Source organism: Rissa tridactyla, chromosome 5 (genome assembly GCF_028500815.1).
Source record: "Rissa tridactyla isolate bRisTri1 chromosome 5, bRisTri1.patW.cur.20221130, whole genome shotgun sequence".
Classification (NCBI taxonomy): Eukaryota; Metazoa; Chordata; class Aves; order Charadriiformes; family Laridae; genus Rissa; species Rissa tridactyla.
In genome coordinates this window covers 12,296,421-12,320,146 of record NC_071470.1, presented here as the reverse complement: position 1 = coordinate 12,320,146, position 23,726 = coordinate 12,296,421, and the positions used below count along the sequence as shown (strand labels likewise).

Sequence of the window (23,726 nt, the reverse complement as noted above, 5' to 3'; positions counted from 1 at the left end):
TGATACATCACTAGGTGGTACCCAGACCCTTGGCAGGCTCCTCCTGCGCATGCCTGGACTATGTCCTGTAGATGCGCTGCCAGGGAGCCTGTAGCCTTTTGGACAGCAAATGTTTCTGTTTACAAAGAATACCAAGAAATGAATCTTTTGAGACATGATGAAAGCTCCTTCAGAATAACGCCTGTCTGTTCTGGACTCTCCAGCCCGAGTTTGAACTTCCATCGCTGACTCTAGCATGTAAAAAACAGACTCTTGGTGCCTAAGCACTTGCTGCCTACAGATGTTTCAGAGCAAAATCCTACCACTGTTCCTGTCCATGTGGCTGTGGCTTCATGTAGGTTTGGTACCAGTGCTATAGGGAATATTATTTGATGAATTTTCTTAGTCTTTGTTAAGATAGGAACTGTACATTTAGAGCTGTTTTTACCTGGGTACCGGGTTTGCGTGTTGCTACCAGTTCCTTCACCATTTTGACCTCGGAGACTGTCACTCCGCCAACCATAAAGATGATCAGAAGAGGATGATCACCAGGGTGAGGGCGATTCACCTGTAGAATGAAGGAAAGCATTATTTGTTGCTCAGTCCAGCTCCAAATCTATGGACTAACAGCGATCGGCTCCCTGAGCTGCTGGAGGAAGACTAATGAGGAAGCTCAAGAAAGAAATATCCATGGAATGCTGGTTTCCGTAGCAGCTGAGAGGGAAATCAATGGGGATGACGCCCAGTTAAAACTAATAAACTGTTTCCAGGGAACTCCTAGAGGAGTTTCTCGTGATGTCTGAGGGCTTCTCCTCCTTTCCTTCTTCATTTCTTTCCTCCCTTTCCCAGAGTGGGAGGAGAATATTTGGGTGGGTGCATGGTTTGGACACACGTACACATGGGGCTTTAAGGAATGAGGGGTAAATTACTACCCAGTAGAAGGAAGGAGTCCAGCCTAAACATGCTAGAATCCCTGCCTGAGGTCAGCCATGGAAAGAATCATAAGTAATGTGTTTTCACCAGTCCAGCAAATAATCCTTTACAATTCATCCAATGAAAATAAATCAAGTTCATTATAGTACAAAATCAGTTTCTAGCTTGTTTCACTTCAGAGTTTTCAATACTTCTATGTCTGGGTTGTAACTAATATAGAGAAACTTTAGCTCAAACAAAATACTTGTTTCATTTTTCCCCAATTATCATTAAAACGGCATAAACATTCCACCCCAGTTAAGACTTTATAAAACCGCGTTTTAATTTTAAACGTGAAGGTGATGCTTTACATCAGTTTCCTCTTAACCACTTCTAGAAGTTTGATTACTCTGCCGTTTCCCAGAAAACTCTTTCTCTCTTGTTAAACCACGCGCCCCCGACAACGCTTTGCTCCAGTCCCTGGGAGCGATGTCAATGGAGCCCGTGCCATTGCTCTTGTCACACCACCTTCCAGTACGAAACACTCCAAATGTTTGGCTCCGAAAAGTGACAGTGAGAACAGTTTCGTTTGCTCCTTTTTAGACTCTCCGCCCCCTCTCCTTCCACAAGCGTAGGTTTTCGACAGCATTCACTTGACAGAACGAAAGCGGTCATCAACCCGTGTTTGGTGGAGCGCGGTTCCTGTGCTTTCACCACCATGGCAGCTCTTTGATCCCTGCGGCTCCAGCTCCTGAGGGAAGGGCTCTTCTTCTCTTCCTCGTTGTGGCTGTCCTGTATTTAGTCTTTGGGCAGTTTTTCATCCTGCAGCTCCATCAGGCTTTCTGACTGGTAACCTTCAGATGAGACCCTTCCCTTTGAGGTAAGCATGGGGGGATGGCAATCTTCTCTCCAGGCTAGCTGGCCTTTGAGGACACAGGGCTCCCTGTTGGACGCTGCTCCCCAGGCAGGGAGCTCTTCAGCTCCCTGGGAGTTTGAAACCAGTACAAAAAGACGTAGATCGATGTAGTGGTGAGCTGGGTATTTGCGTGCTGGGTGTTTATTCTCTTCGTTGCCCCCACTTTGACAGCCATCTTCACTGGCACAGATAGCATATATGCTACAACTCAGCAGGGTGTCCTGCAATACTGGTGTGATATTGAGCAATTTTCCATTAACACCAACAGACTAATTAAATGGATACACCAGAGCTTACAAAGGCTCTTTCTTTACGTACCTTCCCATATCAGACTACTCACTTCTTACTCTCTGCATATGACACAGTGTCAACATCAAATGAAAAAAAGTCCATTCCTATTACGAACACCATGAGGAGCTTAAGTAAGACCTAAGTATTTATATCATAGAATCATAGAATCGTAGAATGGTTTGGGTTGGAAGGGACCTTAAAGATCACCTAGTTTCAACCCCCCTGCCACGGGCAGGGACACCTCCCACGAGACCAGGCTGCTCAAAGCCCCATCCAGCCTGGCCTTGAACACCTCCAGGGATGGGGCAGCCACAGCTTCTCTGGGCAACATGTTCCAGTGTCTCACCACCCTCACAGTAAAGAATTTCTTCCTAATATCTAATCTAAATCTCCCTTTTTTCTGTTTAAAACCGTTACCCCTCATCCTATCACTCCACTCCCTGATCAAGAGTCCCTCCCCATCTCTCCTATAGGCCCCCTTTAGGTACTGGAAGGGGCTATAAGGTCTCCCCAGAGCCTTCTCTTCTCCAGGCTGAACAACGCCAACTCTCTCAGCCTGTCCTCATAGCAGAGGTGCTCCAGCCCTCTGATCATCTTTGTGGCCCTCCTCTGGATTTACTTACAAAGCAGAACAGATAGAGCTATTACTTACAAAAATATTAGAATGTTTCATGCCATAACTGCTGTAGGCAGTGACACAAAGTTCAAAAATAACTACTCACAAAGGTGGTGAAGATAAAAGTTGACAAAATGCTCTGCTACGGTACTTCAAGGTAATACAGGAATGACCATTTTATTCCTTTTCATGGATCTTTGCTCTTCTTAACCCTGTCGCCAGAGCAAACAGCTCCACTCCATCTCATGAAGCTTCTGAATGGCCCAAGACGTATGCAAAGAGCTTGAACTCCAGAAGCTTGCTATTGAATAAAGCCTCTCTTTCCTAATATCTTTCCTAGCGACAACAAACATCATAAACATGCAGGCATAACATTGGACCCACTGAGAGGACACCCAGCATAAGAACATTAATCAGAAAACACAAGCTTTCATGGCAATACTAAAGAGAAAATGACTTGACAAATCATTTCCTTCAGTCAAAATAAACCTAGATCCAAACACATGGTGCCTATATAAAACTTATTATTTTTCAGAAGACTAAAGTTCAAACCACAAATTCCAGAAATGCATATTAAAAATACTATTAGGCATGCAAACTCTAAATTAAATTAAAATTGCGATGAAAAGGGTCTTGGAATCTGTAATTTTGTTATGCTATGCACAAGTGTTTTGAAGGAGGACAATACTTTGGGTACAAAATATTTGGCTGTGTTAAGAATGCAAGTTTCTGCCAAGATTTTTTTGTTTGATAATACAACCACCCAAGGCTCTCTCTTTTGAAGGAACTGGCTGCACATAGCTAAACACAGCTCATTTCTGTGATACAGAAGAAGAACTGAAATGGACCTTCTGGGATCCTTCCAAAGTTTGCTGTTTTGGGACTTTTCTGAGACCTCTGAATCGCATTTACTGTGAAATCTGAATTTTGCAAAAATCCCCAAGATGAAATTCACTTTCAGTTCCAAATGCTACGCATTAAAAAAATTGGGACAGTTATCCTGGGCGATTAGAAAGACTAAGCAAGAAAAAAGCAAACCCATTGCACTGAGCAAAAGAGTCTGCAGGAAGACGGAGGAATGATTCCCTGAGCTAGCAGAGCATCCCAGCTGGATACCAGCCTTCTCTCCAGCCCCGAGCCCACCACTGCATTTCCTCAGGATGCTGGTGGTCAGAGGGCTCTTTGCTGGCACATGTGTCTGTGTGGAGCGGGGGGAGAGGGGAGATAGGAAAGCGGGGTGACAGTGGTCAATAGAACTCCAAAACTGAAGCAGGAAAGGGTCGGAGGACGGGTTTGTCCTCACGGCAGATCACAAAACGCAGGCTTTTCCTCTGAGGAAAGTCAGCAGAAACAACTTCTACTGCCCCATGAGGGCTATCTCTGCCAATCAGGACACCGGCATCAATGCATCTGCTATTTGTGACCAACCAGAAACCACTTAATTTAGCCGAATAACTGGAAAAAGGAAAACACACTGATCACCAGGAGCTAGACTCCCATGCAAGGCATGTGGTATCAACGATACCAAGCTCAGATCATCATAAACCACGTGTATTCTAGAGCAGCAGTCAAAAGAGGAATCCCTGCAGCAAGGAGGCCTTTTCCCTTCACCTTCTCTAAGCTTCAAAACAAAGTCCACCAGAGAAACAACTTGTGGACTAGAAGTATCTTTAAAAGTCTGTCCTGGATGAACATGTCTCAGTCCATCACTTACTAAAGCGTGTTTATGTGAGTTGGCATTTATATTCAGGCATCGAGGAAGAAATAAAAATATGAGGAAGCTCATGAAATAATTACAGTGCTGATGGTGCAGTAAGTGGAGAAGATCCTCTTGTGTGAGAGATACAGGCTGGTCAGAAACTCCTTCGTGTAATAACCAAGCACTTGCCAACAAGCCAGGTTTCAGACTAAACGAGCAAGCACAGACACATTTGTGAGGCATGTGATGATGCCTGTGAAATATTCATCCAACGTAAGATTCACTTGCTCATCTGTGATATATTCCTTACAGTAGGATATTTTTCTTACTAGCAGAGATGCAGGTGCTTACAGGTACATATTGCCAAAATATACTTCATACACAGAATACTCTTCAAGGGAGAACTCAGGACATGGAGTAAGACAGAGCTGAATGTATAGCACAGTAGCTACTCCACACTTCGTCTCTGTAGACATTTAACAAACACTTAGTATAGGCTAATTTGTAAAGCAGAGTAAGCTCTTGTAGAAAGAGTGTCTTAAAACATGCTAAGGGCATCCACCAGGCGATTTCTGACTAATACGCTTCCTTCCTCCCCACTGCAAGTTGAACATTACCAAGTTATAGAAAAGGCACTGAATATGGAGCTCCTCTGAAGACCTTCCTCCCCTGTGAGACCTGACTGTTCATACTTACTTCTCTCCTATCTCAAGGCTGCTCGGACTCCTTAAAATCCTTTGATGAGGTGCCTTGCAGAATGTCTTTTAGAAATCCAGGTAGGTTATATGAACTGGCACTCGCTTATTAATTTCCTTGTTGGGTGTCTCTGAAGAGCTCCGAAAGCGATGTGAGGTAGGACTTCCCTTTAGCAAAGCCACATTGCCTCCTCCCAGACATATCATAGTTATTTAGGTGTCCAGTCTGCTCCATTCCTCTTGTTTTCTTCAGCAGGTGCTGCCCATCTGCACTGTACCTGCAGTGTGGTGCCTCAGGCTATTCCCAGCCCCCCTGCAAGGACTTACCTCTCCAAACCGCCCCTTAGGGTCTGCTGAACAATATCAACCCAAATACATAAAATCAGCTGCTGCCACATGATGCTATGACCTCAGGAAAATCTTAGAGACGAGCTTGGGAGGCCTGGTTTACCTTCATGAACATGCTGAATCCAGTTTTAAGGAGATCGGTGAGGCCCGAGGACATGTGCTCAATATCAACAGGATCGGGTCGGTCAGGATTACAGATCTCCTCCACCACCTGTTTCAGCAGCGGTTTGTAAGAAGCCTGCACAAAAAGAACAACGCACTGTGGGTAAAGCTGTTTAGACTTGGCGCAACCGCTCTTCTAAGCATTTTATTGCCATTAAAGGTAACAAAAATAATTATCCTAGAAAGGAAACCATTCAGAGAGTTAAAAAATTATCAAAGCTGCAGAGGTCTTTGTGACCTTGACTGCAAATGGTGTGCACCAGCACAGCATCAACCTGAAAAGACAGGAGGATGGCCACACATTTACGCTGCCCTGCGTGTATTATGTGAGTAAAGGGAGGCAAGGAAGAAAGGGAGCTTCTAGTTTCTCTGGAATCTTTTTGGAGGTAGTACAGAAAGGGATAGCACTAGGGATGACAAACCCTGTTGCCCATCGTGCACCCAGAAGATCTCATTCCCTTTGCAATGATTTTACAAACACTTAAACAGGGATTTTAGGAAGACACTCCTGCCTTCCCACAGGCGTCACGTCAGCATTGACGCCTGGATATCAGCAGGGCTGGGAAGGGGCCAACCTGCCTGGTTGTCCCTCTTGGGAGAGCAGACCTAAGGAGTCCCTGTTAGTCCTTCGGCTTCTACAGCCAGGGCACTCTACATAATGCTTCCACCCGTGGAAAACCTTGAGAAAAACAGGCCAAACAACCCCACCAATATCATGCTTGGAGAACTTAGGGATCAGGAAAAGTGGAACATGTAAAAGCACAAAATGTGAGCATCCTGGAAGATCCGCTTCCAAAGGACCCACCCCGCAACCTCTTCAGGGTCCACAAACCTGTGCTGAATATCAGTGAGCAGCCTAGAAATTTCCACATGCCCTTACCAAGGCTTAAACCACTCTGCCATCCTGAAAAAGTTTCCAAGATAAAAATTTTAGGGAGTTGTGGAAAGACGCTATTTAACGAAAATTCGACTTTACTTGGTTTACAGACGGAGCTTTGCTTTGCTGCTTTCAACTTTGCCCAAACTGCAATGGAACCACAATCATTTCAGGAAGCGCAACAGCCTTAGAAAATTAGAAGCTTTCAAATTAGCACATTTTTTTTTGCTTTGGGACTAGCCCAGGTATACATCATCCCCCAGATTTCTTAAGGGAATCAAGTGTAACATCATTTATTTTGTAAAGATGATATCTACAAGAGACATCATGCAAGATAAACATAAAAATGGATGGAAAATAAAAAGCAAGCTGCTTGGCTTGAAACGAAAATATTCTGGAGTAATTAAAGAAATGTTTTTCATGCAACACTTTACAGTGAGAAACAAAACTTACAGTTTTTGAATACGATCCTGTCAACGAAGATTTATACAACTCATCTAGTTCTTCTCACAACACGTGCATAATTTTTAATTGAGCCAACAAAGCAAATTACAGCAGACATGAGCTGCAGGATCTTTCAGGAGAACATGCCAAGATTTGTGTCAGATCTCGTCATGCAATAAACAACTGTTTGAAAATACACATGCAGGCATGAAGTCCTATGTATAAAAATCTGTTTAATATCTTCAGAGATGAGGAACAGAAAGACATTAGGAATGAAATATTTTTGGAGCAGAGTTCAAATCACAGTAAAACAGAGAGGCTTACTGCACGAAATTAAAGGAAAAATATTATCTGACTTCAGACAAAACTATGGACTCAAAAGATGTTAAAAATGTGCTATGATTTTGCATGCCTGAATTTTCACCACCAAAACTCAGGGTCCTTCAAAATGATCCAGTTCAGCTACACAGATACTAAAAGGCAGACACTATGATCACTCACCTTTTGTCTAGCTATGCTAGCTTCAAATATTTTCAAAATCTCTTATGACTTGAAATTCATCTATTAAATTTTCAGGGAGTTTTTACTTGATACAAGCCCCAACAGCTGCGTTGATTTCTAACTCATATAATGAAACTTGTATCAACTCTAAATTTTGGTTGGGCACAAATTGTCTTTAAAACAGTTGTTAAAAACCTCGATGGCTATGGCACATAACTCAGACAAGATTATAAGGAGAAAATGAGAGAGAGAAAGAAAGGAAACGAGGAAAGGAGAGGGATGGATGGAGGGATGGATGGATGGATGGATGGATGGATGGATGGAAGGAGGGGGGGAGAGAGGGATGGAGGAATATACTTCAGATCAAGATGAAAGGAAAAGAAAAGTAGGTACAGTACCTGGCAAAAAAAAAAATACTCTCCTTTTGCATGGTTGCTACACAAAGTGGTTTGATAACCTGATGAAAACATTCATCGTTTTATGTAAGACACATAAACTTCAATGCTACAAAAAGTCTTTTAACAGGCTACCCAATTTCCACTTACTTATCTATAGAAACCTTTTTTTGAGTCTTAACAAGACATGTAGGCTTCCCAGCTCCTAACAGATAAAGCGGAAAAGCACCTAAGGCTAAACCCATCCCCATAGCACTAAATCGGGCCGGGAATGCGTATGGCCACGGGAAGGACACGACTTCTTCAGAGGAGCTGAAGTGATCGCATGCAACCCATGGATTAACACGGGCCAGTCAAAAGACAGGTCCATTTGCAGAGAGCTGTATGTATGATGGAAAAAAACCTGTACTGCCTGCTTATTTCTGCTACTCGAAACCTGCTGAACTGCCCTCAGCAGAGGGTTGGTCCTATTCAAGCAACTAAATCCATCCCATGGCCAGATCAGGGGGCTGCAAGGTGTTAACACATCCCTTGGTGCTTTAGCCCTAAGCGAACAACCTGGGTTACATCCAAAGGACACACTAATGGTAATTACGCTTCCAGGAAACTTTTAGAGGGTATTTTCTTATCGTCTGACTGCCCCCCCACTGAACTGTATTAAATATTTAACAATTTTCTCCATTTCAGAGAAATGGAGAAACTGGAGAAACACCAGACTGGTCCTAAATACTAGGAAACTTCAGTAACAGGTTTTCTCCACCTTAGTTTTCCAGCGACTTTTTGCAGCGCTCCCAATTCCTGTTCTTACAAAGCAACGCTTAATTTGAACTACATCCCTCTGCTGGTCTACAGCATACTTAGGAGTTTGGAAGGATTTTTTTCTGGCTCAAGGCCAGAACCAAGTTTTATGGTCTGTCTCTAAATCACTGTATGTGCTTTCCATTGTAAAACTCTATTTTTAACTGAAAAAGTTATAACACTTCGGGGGAGACGGAAAGAGAGAAAAACACTGTGTATTAGTCCTGACGAGCTATAGGAATATCACAGACTCACAGAATGGTCAGGGTTAGAAGGGACCTCTGGAGATCATCTGGTCCAACCTCCCTGCCAGAGCAGGGTCACCCAGAGCAGGCTGGACAGGAACACGTCCAGGTGGGTTTGGAATGTCTCCAGAGAAGGAGACTCCACCACCTCTCTGGGCAGTCTGTTCCAGTGCTCTGGCACCCTCAAAGTAAAGGAGTTTTTCCTCATTTTGAGATGGAATTTCCTGTGTTCCAGTTTGTGCCTGTTGCCCCTTGTCCTGCCGCCGGGCACCACTGAGAAGAGTCTGGCCCCATCCTCTTGACACCTGCCCTTTAGATACTTAGATATCATCATTCATGTGTTCATATTTTAGAAACAAAAGCTGCATTTTTCACGTATTTACAAATGGGACTGCCTCTCACACATATAGAGATGGGAGAGAAAATACACAGGATTACAGTTGTATGGATATAGTGCTGTATGGATACCATGAGAGGTCTTAGTCCAAAACCATCTTGTTCTCGCCCTGCCCTTCACGGCCATTTATGTCGTACCACCGTGCTGCAGAGCAAATCCCAAATTTCTTCCCCAGACAATTCTTTGTTGACATTGACATGGATATGCCTGAGTTTGGATGAAGGACTCGAGGAAGTTCTTGCTGATTAGGTCAATTATAAAATCCATGCTTAAATATCTTCCACATGGGCAGAAAACATACAGGATTAGCACGTCGACAAAATTAGTGCTGTAATTTTGACAGCATGCTAGAAAAATAACATACACAGGGAAAAGAAAGATCCACTTGCCTGGTGGGTGTTGCTGCCTGGATTATGTATGGAATGAAACTGTTTCATGTGCATTCGAGCTCTTGCAATATCCCTGAGGCACCGAAAGATATCGTCCACTGCATCTGTGGCGTTCTGAGATGTCAGGTTCAGCGACAAGTCACAGCCTAAAGAAATAAAGAAACATGGAGCTGAGTGAGTGAAAAACTTTCAGGTGCTTTGATAATAAGCAGTAGCAAAAGGTAACAGGGAGGAAATTTTAAATTAGTTTCGTTGTGTCGTATTTCAGAAACTCAGGGGCTGGCTAGACAGCATGTCCTCTGCGTGGCATGGGTCTCTGTAGCTAAGCAAGAACCCATAAATTCTAGACAGCGAGCAAAGTAAACGGCACATCTCTAACCACATTCGTAACCTAGATCAGACAGCAATTTCACCGGCGCAGGGTATGTTTTGCTCTCCACGGCAAACAGAAGATGCCATGCTAGCAGGCCCTGAGGAGGACCCCCAGGCGGAAAGGAACCAGATGGTTTGCTGGTCTCCTCAGGGCGAAACAGCCATGAAGAGGGGAACTGCTCCTCAGGCATCGTACCCGGGCCCCGGCTGGCAGCCTGCTGACTCCAAATGCATTCCCTACCTTTGCGACAAGAAAAATGGGGAAAGTCCATGTTAAATAGAGCAGAAATGATAGCTACACAGTGGGAAGAGCTGTATTGTCACAAAAAAAGTCCTTATCCCTCAAGGTGGCACAAGTTATTACTTTTAATGTATTTTTCCAAAGCACTTCTGTGAAGATAAATGCTTGTCTTCTACCGAGGCCAAACTCCATTTAGAGAGCGATCTAAAAGGTCCCACCAGGTGGCCAGGCAGTGCCTTGGCAAAGAGAAATTCTCGCTTTGGCTCCATCCCCCTCATCATAGGACCTATATCGCACAGAAGAGCTGAAAAAATGCTTTCTCAGCTGACCCGCTGATGAGAATTAGCCAAGTGAGAGCCAGCTGGCTCGCCTGGTGTTTGTATGGCCCTGCCAACACAATTTGACATCGCTGCCCGCCTCTCTTCTCGCTTGACTCCTCACCCCCATGGTGGAAGATCTATCACAAAACAACCCTTCTTGCCACACGCACGCACGGACACACGCTCACCCCTGCTCATCGCCAGTGTCTTCTCCAGGGGATGCTGCTGTAGTGGTTTGACTGTCCACCCCCGGTCCCACAAGTGGTCCTGCACCAGCAAACCTCTGTGTCTGTGCAGAATCCCTGCTGAGAGGATGGGGTCTCCCCGCAGGTCCCACCACCCTGCACCAGCGGAGCCTGGCACTGAAAACAGACACCAAAACCTGTTGTGAAGGAGCCTGGATTTTGTCGGGGGGGAGGGGGGGACGGGATGGGACTCTGAACAGAATTTCCTCTACAACTGACAGAGGATGGAGTCCTTATGCACTGAAAAAACAACAAAAAAAGGTGGTGCTTTCAAAATTTACAGGGAATTTGTAACAGCTAATCTGGATCACTTTCACATCTTCGCATGCCGTACAGCAGAAGATGTATATAATATATACACACACACCCTTACAGATGTCTGAAATTATTCCTACAAGATGGCGATTCGGCACTGAGCTTTCATGCGTCTGAGTTTTATTTGTTGAAAGGCTCCAAGTCAGAGCTCCCCTGGGGAACAAATAAAATGACTGTACTTCTGCAGGGCTACACCGGACCAAGCTGGCGAGGATTTATGCCATTATATCCCACAAAGCAACGAAGCGAACACGAACCGCGTCTTCAGTAACTCCTGTGTTATAATTCCAAGGCAGACACTCGTATATTGTTGGACAGGGCTCTTGAAATTATTAATTTTTTTTTTAAAATGAGTGCAAAACAACTTACAGAAGTGTTTTTATTGTTATGTATGTGCAAGATCTGCATGCTCTGATTGGCAAAGCTCAGTTTTTCATTCAGCCGAGGAGCGGGTGTGTTGTCAGTGAAAGCCCTGAACACAAACCCCACTCTGCAGGTCATTACCCTGCTCCACTGGTGCTCTTGGAATCTGAGAGATGGCTCCTGTGAGTGATCTCGTGCTGGTTTACGTGCAAGGGAACAGTGTCCATCAGCTGAAAAAAATGAGACTGAACACCTCCTGGAAAGATGAGGTTGATAAATAAAGTCTTGAGGTGATAAATCCTGGTTTGTATTTATCATTAGCACAGGCAAAATATTCAGAGGAGATCTTGTATTGTCAGTGTGCTTTTACCCTGCCCATGGGAAAACACAGGAATGAGAAAATGGGACAGTCCCTCTTAGCTCCCAACTCAGAGGCTGTGCGTATTTAATAGTTAACATTTATAAAGCATTTTGCAAAAGAAAATTAAAATGAAGAGCCGTATCTCATTATTCTATTACTAGATTTTTCTTCTCTCTCCAAGAGACAAGCTTGCTCTGTTTTAGCCACATTAGAGATAAGCAGCTCCTAGCTAATGTAAGTAGTTGTATTTTCTTTTTCCTCTCTTTAATCCTCTATCAGCAAAAGCCATTGCTTTTGGCCAAGCCACCTCTGGAATGTTTCCTTTCGCTAGTGAATGCAAGTCCCCCGCGTTGAGCAAGTTCAGGCAAGGTAAAAATCACATCAAATTTGCTATGCTTTGCACGCTCTTCTTTTTTTCTTAATTGTTTATTTTCTTGGACCATTTAAAAGCCTTTTGTTTTGGCCCTACAGTTATTTTTCCCATCAAAAGAAATATTTGTTTCCTTTCTCCTGTTGGCATCACTTCTCTTTCTTTCTCATTTTATTATAACAAGAGCCTTTTGACCAAGAAGTTTCAAACCAGCTTGTCACTCTTCACCTCTGTAACTGCAGGGCAGTTTCCAGTGGGCACGGTCTGGTTTCATGGCTGGAAGCCCCTGAGATGCTCCTCAACTTGCCTGGCCTGGTGCGTCCCACTTTGCTTTTTGTTACTGGGTCAATCAATCATCTCTTGAGCAATTTCTCAGCGAAGTGCAGTCCCTGTAACATCACTCTCCGCTTGAAACTCATTGCCAGGGAAATGCTGCCTGGAGCTCGGGCTTTGCTTTGCAGCTCGTGCTGACACACTCGGACGATGAAATCATCCACTCCCACCATCTGTTTAACAGGCCACATGGCTTCATCATCGTCACCCGGACCAAAACAAGAGAAGGCTCCAGGGAGACCTTATAACCCCTCCCAGTACCTGAAGAGGGCCTGCAAGAAAGCTGTAGAGGGACTTTTGGGCACCTCAATATGAGAGAGGTATCGAGGTGCTGGAGCGAGTGCAGAGGAGGGCAACGAAGCTGGTGAAGGGCCTGGAGAATAAATCTTATGAGGAGCGATTGAAGGAGCTGGGACTGTTTAGTTTGAGGAAGAGGAGGCTGAGGGGAGACCTCATCACTCTCTACAACTACTTGAAAGGACACTGTAGAGAGGCTGGTGCTGGTCTCTTCTCACAGGTAATTAGCAATAGAACAAGAGGGAATGGGTTCAGGCTGCAGCAGGGTAGGTTTAGACTGGACAGTAGGAAAAAATTTTTCACAGACAGAAAGAGTGGTCAGACACTGGAATAGGCTGCCCAGGGAGGTGGTGGAGTCACCATCCCTGAACGTGTTTAAGAGTCGTTTAGATGTGGTGTTGGGGGATATGGTGTAGGGGAGAACATTGTAGAGTGGGATTGATGGTTGGACTCGATGATCCCAAGGGTCTTTTCCAACCTGAATGATTCTACGATTCTACCTTTTACAGGGGCATGTAGTGATAGGATGAGGGGTAATGTCTTCAAACTGGAAGAGGGTAGATTTAGATTAGATATCAGGAAACAACTTTTCACTCTGAGGGTGGTGAGGCACTGGAAGAGGTTGCCCAGGGAAGTTGTGGAGGCCCCATCGCTGGAGGTGTTCAAGGCCAGGCTGGATGAGGCTTTGAGCAGCCTGGTCTAGTGGGAGGTGTCCCTGCCCATGGCAGAGGGGTTAGAACTAGATGATCTTTAAGGTCCCTTCCAACCCGAACCATTCTATGATTCTATGAAGAGCCCTGGCATGCCAGCAGCTCATCGCCCTCCATGTTCAACCACGCAAACCAGGGCATATTTCGAGGAGCTGGGGCTGAACATGTGGTTCCAGTCTCCGCAGCAGGGCATGGTGCTGGACCCACTTTGGAGCAGGGGGGTACTGGGAGTCAAAGCTTCAGTCCAGTGCCAGTTTAAGGCTGACCAGATGGAAGAAAAGGGCTGCACCTTCAAAGGTTTCTCTAACATGTGGCTTCCTTGGGACTTCTGATTAAGAATTAGCACAGGTCTGGGGAAGTCATGGCTCTCTTATTCCAGCCTGACATCCAGTTCTTCTTTTTAAAAATGTATATTAAAAAGTAAGTTTTCTTTGCTATCATATTGTTGAGATTAATAACAAAAATCTCATGTTTTCCGAAGGCTGCTGCCTACCTGTCACACTGCAGTAGGTTTGAAGAGGGGAGTCGGGTTTCTCTCCATCCTGGAGAACAACAGAAGCTTGTGTTGTACAAATGGCAGGCGGCTACAAATCACCTCCTATTCACACCTTCCCATGCGCATATGGAGAGCAGAACACAATCCCTCTTCTCTGCCCGCTTCAAGCTACCCAGAAATCTGCTCCTTTCACAACAATGAAGAGGTGGAATACATTAGCTGCTGCACAGCTCATGTGCTAATTAAAGCAGCTCTTCCTGTTACTGTTTTTTTTCACGGGAAGTTAAGTGGCATTAGGAGAGCACGATGAATGAATTCCTTTGAATCCCAAGTCCTATTATACATGGGAAAAGGCATTTAAATTAAATTTGGGGATATTGCTTTCCTGTCACACTTGAAGAAGCCCAGTTGTGGAAAAAAGAAAATCACCATTAACCAGCATGGGACTAAAGATTTTAAAGCACATATCCAAGATCTCGATGATATCCTAAGAAGAACACAACCTGCTTCTGCAGTAAGCCATGCCTGACTGCACCGATATTACTTCTGTTCTGCGTCCACCCACTTGTGCTGAATTTGAGGGGAGTCAGAGCATCAGGAGCTGCATCCAGTGCCTAACAGGATGAGACCACCAGCCCTTATTTTTGACCTACTTTTTAACTTTTTCGTCAAAGAGAACGCATCTCCTCTTAAGCTACACACCTGCATAACCATTAGTACCAGAACCAATGCGTTTTCACAAGAAGCTTGAAAAGAGAAGATGGAGATGCTCTTTTCTACTGTCTGGGGTGACCCAGAAACCAGACTGGACCGGTTTTCCTACTGACTTCTGAAATCGGAAGAAAGATACCTTAAGAAAAGGACACAGACACTGTGAACCCACACGATCTATAATTATACAGTGGCATGTGATTATTTCCTCCCTGAATGCAACAAATGAGAATTTCAGACCTGTGTATCAGAAAATCTTTTACTGTGCTTTGTCTCTTTCGGTATGTGGTCCCGGCGTTACAAAAAGGCATGTTCTTTCTCCAAAGCAATATGATAAATATTAATACTTTGTGATGGTCTTTGATACTTCTGAGACATCGCTGAAAGGCTACAGTTCTGACAAAGTTAAAAACTTAAAAAGCTGAAAGTTTAACACTTTACTCCGTTTTATTGGTATTAACTTAGGCTCTCTCTATAGCCCATTTGCAGAAAACCCCCCCGATATAAACCCTGCAAACCCTGGAACGGAGCTGGCAGAGTAGCCAAGCCATTTTAGAAGCACACGCTGAAGCAAGGGCTAAACCAGAAAACGGGTACTTTGAAGAAGAGAAAACCCAGCACCAGGATTGCATTATGCAAGCTATTTTCTAGCTATGCAGAGTTAATTTGCTTGTCAGCAAAAGGCAGAGAAAGAACAGAGATAGAGGGTGCCTTGAGGGTCCGAACTCAAAATACAGCACTATGATATTTAATGAAAATCTTCTATTTTTATACTTCAGATGATAGTATAGCAACGGGGGTCCTTCTTTTTCTAGCAGATAAATCTAAAAGCATGTATATGTATACCCAAAGCCATATGTTTTATAATAGTTTTGATATATTCATGCATTAAGATTGCTATGAAAAAGTAGGTATGAATGCATATGGTTACACAGACCATGGCTGGGTTTTGCAAGGGAAAAAAACCACTTGTAAAAACCAAAACTCGGATGAAATTTGTGTGATTCTCTTCTCACCTTTCTTACCAACGGATTCTGCCATGCAGTTGAATCTTTATTCTTAAACCTGATTTGTATTAAATCATGCTCTCTGCTGCATCTAAAAGGGAAGCTGGTGAGTGCAACACGTGGGACAAGGATGGATGGGCCAGAATAAGAGACATCTGTCGTTGCCCAATAGGAACATCAGCAGAAGGTGAAAAATCAGAATTGGCTCCATTTTAGTTTTGGGGATGGTGAGAAGATAGCATCCAGAGCGTGCATGGCGCCGGCGGGGGCAGCTCTGTCTGCGCTGCTGGCAGCCCCCAGCCAGGAGCAAGCCTCCGGGCAACCTTCAAATGCTGAAGGCCAGGTCAACACCACAGTGGGCTGAGTTCGAAACAGGGCTGGCTTTTGTGACATTAGCAAGTGATTCGGGTGCTATGGATTGGATTAGAGGAAAAGAAGGGTGAAAAGAAACATGGGAGAAGCGACAGGATTTTTCGAAATGGGATTTGGAATTCAAAGGTGAATTAAAATCCCAAGAAAACAGGCACTTAGTAAAAAAATATAATATTATAAATATATAAAATATATAAAAAAACATGTCCGTTTTGCTGAAGCCCTGGCACAGCAGCGTGCTGGTGCTGCTGGCACAGAGGGGCAGGAGCTCATCAGCTGAGGAAGGGGCAGGCACAGAGGTGCAGAGATAACCTGTCTCTACCCACAGGCTCGAGACGCTCTTACCCCATCCCCTACCAGCAACCACGGCTGATTTCTAAGCCGTTGTCCCGATTCAACCCCTTTCTCACCTTCCTCCTCCCTCCCCACTTCCCGCGATGGCCCCTCGCCCCAGTCAAGCCTCAGCCCACACCGCTGAGAAACCACTCCATCCTCGGGGAGAGGCAAGTTTTTTGTGCACCAGGGGCAAAAAAGCTGAAACTCCCAGGCATACAAGAGGTCAGCATCACAAGCAGAGCGGGAACTCGGGATTTTCCAGCCCAAGGCTTGACTATCCCTTCTGCCAGTCCACACAGCATCGCGTAACAGACTGCAAATGCTAGCAGGCAGAAAGATAAACAGAGGCGAGGAGGAAAGAAAATATAGCAGCATACGGGAAAAACATTAGAAAAGGGAGGGAAAATGTATATGATGTTAAAAATCAGAGCAGAATGTTCTTCTCCCTCGATTGTTAGGGATATCTGATTTGAACCTACTTGGAACCCCAAGGGTCACTGTAGGGCTCCAGCTGAAGCCTGAAACTTCAGAATAAGTCAAAGGGGTTATCTGAAAAGCCACATAACGGAGAAGGTCAGCTCCGTATTTCTATAAATGTCATTTATGATCTGACTGGCACACGGAGAATGAAAACTCAGCGGTGTGCAGGGACGCACCGGGGCAGTCACCAGCACCACGCAGCACAAGTGGTGGTACGGACATGGTGTCTGTGATGGGAGCACTGCGACCAGCAAAGGTGCAATTTGTAGTTTATTTTCATCATGACAAACATCTCCCATTTGAGAGAAAAGCCAAGGATGCTTTTTAAAAGAGTAATTAAATTTAGAATCCTAAATCACCACTTCAGCTTTTTAAATAAGTGTCCAAATTGTAGCAGAGCTGAGCATCCAGGGATGGCACAGGTATGTCTCCATGGGCAGTTCAGCACAGATCTGACGTTTATCATACCGGGACACATCCCACCAGCTCTGGAGCTCACCAGAGAGGGATGGCAAGAGCCAGCGGTGCGCTCAGAAAGCCTGTTGTTGGCCTCAAGCCTTTGAACCTTTGAGTGTGGCCAGCAGGTCAAGGGAGGTCATTCTCCCCCTCTACTCTGCACTGGTGAGGCCACAACTGGAATATTGCGTCCAGTTCTGGACTCCCCAGTTCAAGAGAGACAGGGAGCTACTGCAGAGAGTCCAGCGTAGGGCAACAAAGATGACTGAGGGATTGGAGCATCTCCCTTAAGAGGAAAGGCTGAGAGAGCTGGGACTCTTTAGCCTGGAGAAGAGAAGGCTGAGGGGAGACGTTGTTAATGTTTACAAGTATCTAAAGGGTGGGTTTAAGGAGGATGGAGCCAGACTCTTTTCAGTGGTTCCCAGTAACAGGATGAGGGGTAACGGGCACAAGCTGGAACATAGGAAGTTCCGATCAAATATGAGAAAAAGCTTCTTTACGGTGAAGGTGACAGAGCACTGGCACAGGCTGCCCAGGGAGGTTGTGGAGTCCCCTTCTCTGGAGACTTTCAAGACCCGCCTGGATGCAGTCCTGAGCGATGTGCTCTAGGCAGTGCTGCTCTAGCAGGGGAGTTAGACTAGATGATCTCTAGAGGTCCCTTCCAACTCTGAAAAATTCTGTGATTCCGTGAAAATTCCGTGAACCTCTTCTGGAAACTGCTTTTTTGGCGTGCAAGGGACGCATAGCCCGCGTGGATAAGTACTTTGCTGGATCTCAATCTCTAAAGCTGCACATGTAAAAATCTGGCCGCTTACCTACACGATTAAATGTGGATTTAAGACCTACCTTTGGAGAGTCGTGGGTTTTTTGTTGGTTTTTATTTTTTTTGAAAATTTTGGCCTCAATATCTGTCACTTGGACGTTTCTATTTTACGGGAATATTTTATTGCCTTCTTCTTGCCAAAATTCACCATGTAATATCAACTTTTATGAAGCACTGCAAACTCGGTACTGGAGGCTCTCAAGTTACATGAAATTAAACCTGTCAATTCAGTGAACAATTACAAGGAAAAACTACAGCACTTACTAGAATAAATTACATAAATTAATTGCAGGAGGAATTTAAGTTAGGCTCAGATGTGCTTTCTGAAGGAAATTAATGTAACAAATTCATTAGGGAACCATTCAGTTGCTCCCTTAAGTAATTCATATCTTAATTAAAAAACCACACATGTTAATAAAGCTATGGTAAATGTCCTGTAAGTCTAATAAGGCCTCCCAATAATGTTCTTCCAAGAACTTAGTAAAACTCTAGGTTTTACTAAACGATATAGCGCTTTCTGTACATACCACCCTAGGACCTATGTGATCAAATGTCCTCAGTCTTTTGGAAGTAATTCTGAGCTAACCTCCTTTTGTCTTCACACTGGTGGCTGCCCTTTGGCAGGGACAGATTTTTGCTCCCATCGAGGACTTTCTTGCTATTCGCGCATCAGCCAGCACCTTCCAGTGACGCTATGAAGTTTCACCCTTGAATCTGCTGCCTCTCACCTACTTCGCAAGGTGCTCCAAGCCCTACCACATACGTGAAGGACAAATGATACGTGGGGAAGAGGATGAGGGTCGTGTCCAGCTAGCAGTGGGTGAGGCAGCAGGTACCACCAGCACGGTGAAGCCTCCTTGGCCAGCGTGGACCACAACAGAGGACACGCTGTGTGCGTGAAAAGGTACGGCCGTTCTCCTTCACAACAGCCAGCGTGGCGGGACATGGATGGGGCCTTGCCACTGCCTTTTCTAACGTACCTACTCGGGACCTAATAGCCCCGTTTCTTCCTTTCTTTCTCCAAGCATCTGCAAGCCATTGTGGCACGAGAGACCACCTGGAGCTGGAGGAGCCTTTGTTTAGGCCACAGCCTCAGACCATGCCGTTAATGCAGCACTTCACGCTGCCGGGGCTGAGGGAAATTGTATGCAAAGAAAAGTGTTCCTAAGCAACATTCCTGTGTTTAAAGTGTTCCTGTGTTTAAAGCCCTTCATAAAGAAAGACCACAAAAGCCTGTTTTGTCCCTGCACTATGAAGCAGCAGAACAGGGAAGAAGCTCACGGAGAAGTCCACGGGAGTCTAGATGCTCTACCCATCCGGCCTCACAGAGGAGCCTCGGGAAAACGTGGCAAGATCTGTAAATGTCCTTATTTTTATAAAACTTTTCGTCTTTACATTGATTACAAGGAATAAAACTTTTTAAACAACAACAAAGTGAAATAAGTCTTTCAGTACTTTTGTTTGATTTTTTTCATCTTTTTTTTTTTAGCTCGGACAATGGAAATGAATACGATTGATGTTTTTCGCATTCACAGCCCAATTTGATTGCGTGTTCCTCATACTGCCAAGCCAGGCTTGCAGACATAACTGGAAAATGCTTCCTTCTGAAAACAACTGTCCTACACAGAATTTTTAAACACATATAAAACCGTTTCAACTGATGCATCTGAGAGTGATGGCAATCAATAAATGTCCAAGAGACATTTTCTTTACCAATTTAAGTTCTGAGCCAAACCAGAACTCATGCTCTCCTTAAACTGGTGAAGGCAGCTTTATACAATAACATAAACGTATAGAAACAAAAGATCACAATTAAAACTAATAGCTGTAATGTATTTACCAGCTACTGAAGCAAAACAATATTTTTAAGAAGAAGACAAAAATAATGACATTTTTAGGCTATGTGTATCTATTCAAAAAGGCCTCTTCACCCAGTATGCCATACAACAGGTGAAAAGCCGTCTGAAAACTGACAAGGATAATGGGCACTCAGGCGGCATTCAATGGGCTCTACTTAATAACAGATAATAATTGCAAATTAATTTCCCCTCCTTACATGAATTAACAGAATTATGGCACATCCCTTAAGTATCTTTTGCTTTAAATTCATAACTATGCTCAGAATAATTTCTTTGTTTCTCTTAAAAAATGGCATAGCTTACCTTCTAAAATGAAAATGAAACTATAAAAGGATTAAGGGTTAGCCAAATGACTAGAAGGTTGTTTTCCAGGGGAGATAGCATGCAAAATCTAAAAGCTAAATGCCAATCCTGTATTAATCTACACTGCTGCGACAGTTTGGATGTTAACAGTAGGTAGAAATACACTGTAACAAGTTTACAAAGTTCATGGTAATAAGAAATGGAGCCATCAGATAAACAAAAATATCAGAGATTTCCAGTTCTTGTCATATTTGAAATTCTAGCATGAAAAGCTAACATGCTATTTTTTAATATACTTTAGGTACTATTCAGCTAGCAGCACACTACCCAAATGGAAGAGAAACAAAAAAATGTTTGTTGCCAGAACATGTGCCAAGCCAGAAGAAAAAATGTATGACAATAAACTCTCTGAAGTGCTAAAGTTAATCTGTGACATGAGAGTTTGCAGCTTAACTGCAATTTTAGAAGAAAAATATATTGCTTGAGCTGCACCACGCTCTGTTCTGAAATCCTGCTTACAGAAAGCATTCAGGTGTGCTTAACCATGTGCAAAGTCCCACCAAAATCCAGCCAGAATACCTTCAACCTTATTTTAGCATCCCAGGAAAAAGAAATCATAGAATCACAGAATGATTCGGGTTAGAAGGGACCTTAAAAATCATCTAGTTCCAACCCCCTGCCCTGGGCAGGGACACCTCCCACTAGACCAGGCTGCTCAAAGCCCCATCCAGCCTGGCCTTGAACACCTCCAGGGATGGGGCAGCCACAACTTCCCTGGGCAACCTGTTCCAGTGTCTTACACCCTCACAGTAAAGAATTTCTTCCTGATATCTAATCTAAATCTCCCTTCTTTCAGTTTAAAACCGTTACCCCTCGTCCAATTGCTACACTACCTGATCAAGAGTCCCTCCACATCTCTCCTGTAGCCCCTTTAGGTACTGGAAGGCCGCTATAAAGTCTCCCCAGAGCCTTCTCTTCTCCAGGCTGAACAACCCCAACTCCCTCAGCCTGTCCCCATGGCAGAGGTGCTCCAGCCCTCTGATCGTCTTCGTGGCCCTCCGCTGAACCTGCTCCAACAGGTCCATGTCCTTCTTGTGCTGAGGGCTCCAGAGCTGCGCGCAGTACTCAAGGTGGGGTCTCGCCAGAGCGGTCTACTTTTACTACAGGCAAATAATTCCTTTTAAAAGAACATATGCAAATGCCTAGCTTGCACTCTCCCAGTCCAAGAGGCTTAGCATCCCATTGAGCGCCGAGGAGGGAAATGGGTAGCGTGGGTAGCGAATGGGTGGTGAAGACGCCGTGCGTGCATCCCTCCGCTGGTCACATGTATGCTACCTAGGCAGGGGGTGAACATAGGGCACAGATGCCCATATTCTGCAGGCAGACGAGAAATTATGCTGAAACACAGCCCTCTCAAGCTCCTCCATCACAACCAGCGGTGATCACAGCAAGGAGCACGTGCGGTTTAATCCATGCACAGCATCCACTTTGTGGTCCCTGCTCAACTGTATTGCGCGCTGCGCATACAGCACCCACAACCCTGTCTTCTGGTGAGTCACCGCATTGATCTACTGAACAAATGACCTGATGTGATGTTACTGCGTTTCAGATCTTCCCCTGCAGAATACACAAACTGCTACCGTTTGTATGACTAAACGTCTATCTGTAAAGCACAACATTATACACGTGGGCTTGGGATGCCCGAGTCAATCTTTGAAGCTATGAATCGTGAACAATTTAATTCTGGTATAAAAGCAAGCTGTATTGTCTGTCACCTTACCAGAGTGTGATATTAGAATGTTTTGTGTGTCTAGATAAAAAGGTAGACGGTAGTTTGGCCTCAGCATGGGTGATTACGTTATTCGGAATAAGCACTATGTCTCTGATACGATTAGGAGAACTGTATTTTGCAGAGGCATTTGGTCCTCATGAATCTCATGGAAATATATATGCAAAACCAGTATATGCAAAACCAGTATTACACTTGGAGTCAGAAATAAAACAGGAGAGGTCTCAGCAAATTTCTCTCTTTAGCTTTGTTTTAAGTGGTTGTTTATATTTTTCATCATCCGCTGTAAAACTATTTCATTTGAAATCATTGCTGGAGTACTGCCTCAAAAGATAACTCCATGGGAATATTTCACATCTCAGTGAGAGTAACGGCCTATAAAAAGTATCTTCACAGAAGACTTTTTTCTTTATGAAAGCACATAACACTGACTCATCTAAATGATTTAAAAGCCTTCCTGTGTTCATCTACTCTTATTGAAACTGTGAACTGCACTGCGCAGAGAGCATAAGAATACAGCCCCGTCCAAACATCTAACAATCTGCAGGTAAGCAAGAAAAGGCAACCAAGTAAAAAGCACGGGCAGAAAGAACAATAATAAAGCAATAAAAAAATGCAAGCTAGAAGGAAAGCACTGCACGAATTATCCCACTTTATGTTAATTTTGAAATGGAAATTACTGTTATACAAGACACAGACTGCATAAAGCATACTTTGGATGAAAAGCAAAATAAAAGAAGTGAGGCTGTGGAAAGGATCTGAAAGGTCTATGGGAGGATGGACCAACGTGGCGCTATTTGTTTCCAAAGGATGAACAACGACTCCATGTGCCAATCCAAGTACATGGGTGTTGCAGCTGGCCACTACCAAGACACAGCAGATCCCTGACTACGAATAACACAAAATTATACACTTAATGCTCATTTTTATTCTTTTTCTTGCCTATTAACTAGAAAGCACACTGTAGGGCAAATGGTGAGTATCGGTCAATGAAGAAAATGATAAGCAGTACAAGCCGCAAGCACATGCATAGAGGGAGGAAATATCCTACAGTATTAAGTGGAATAAACTCATATTCATAGAACAGATAATAATTCATAGTATGTGCAACAGATAAAAAAAAAGATGCTGGCAGAGGTCTCAGTTTAGCAGAAAACGTAAACACACATTCAACCTAAAAGGTGTGATGGGAGGAAGATAGGCCAGTGCCTTGTTGAACTAGGGTTAAACTCTCTGGTTTAAATTCAGAAGTAATCGTGCTATTTTAATTAACAAACAATAGAATAGCTTTTGGAGTTGGTCCGGAGTGTTTCTTAAGCACTCAAGAATTAACATTTTTTGTCTTTAAACCAAATTGAAAACGTTGTACGCACTGCTGAAAACACAGCTTTTAACACAGGCTTGAAGAAACAACAACTGATAGAAAATGCCTGGGATCTGTGGTCATTTCCATTTAGTACAAATTGTTAATGTTTTCAGGAAAAAGAGATAATGAAAAACACT

The 23,726-nt window shown here is 44.1% G+C and overlaps 1 protein-coding gene across 1 annotated transcript in view; it reads right to left on the bottom strand.

Annotated features, from left to right (window-relative positions):
- SCFD2 (sec1 family domain containing 2) overlaps window positions 1-23,726 on the bottom strand; it is a 208,187-nt gene that overhangs the window by 5,411 nt on the left and 179,050 nt on the right. The window contains exons 6-8 of the mRNA XM_054202188.1: window positions 9,665-9,810; window positions 5,560-5,694; window positions 428-547 (exon numbers count right to left, since the gene is read on the bottom strand). Coding sequence (XP_054058163.1) covers window positions 428-547; window positions 5,560-5,694; window positions 9,665-9,810 — 401 coding nt within the window. The remainder of the gene's footprint in view (window positions 1-427; window positions 548-5,559; window positions 5,695-9,664; window positions 9,811-23,726) is intronic.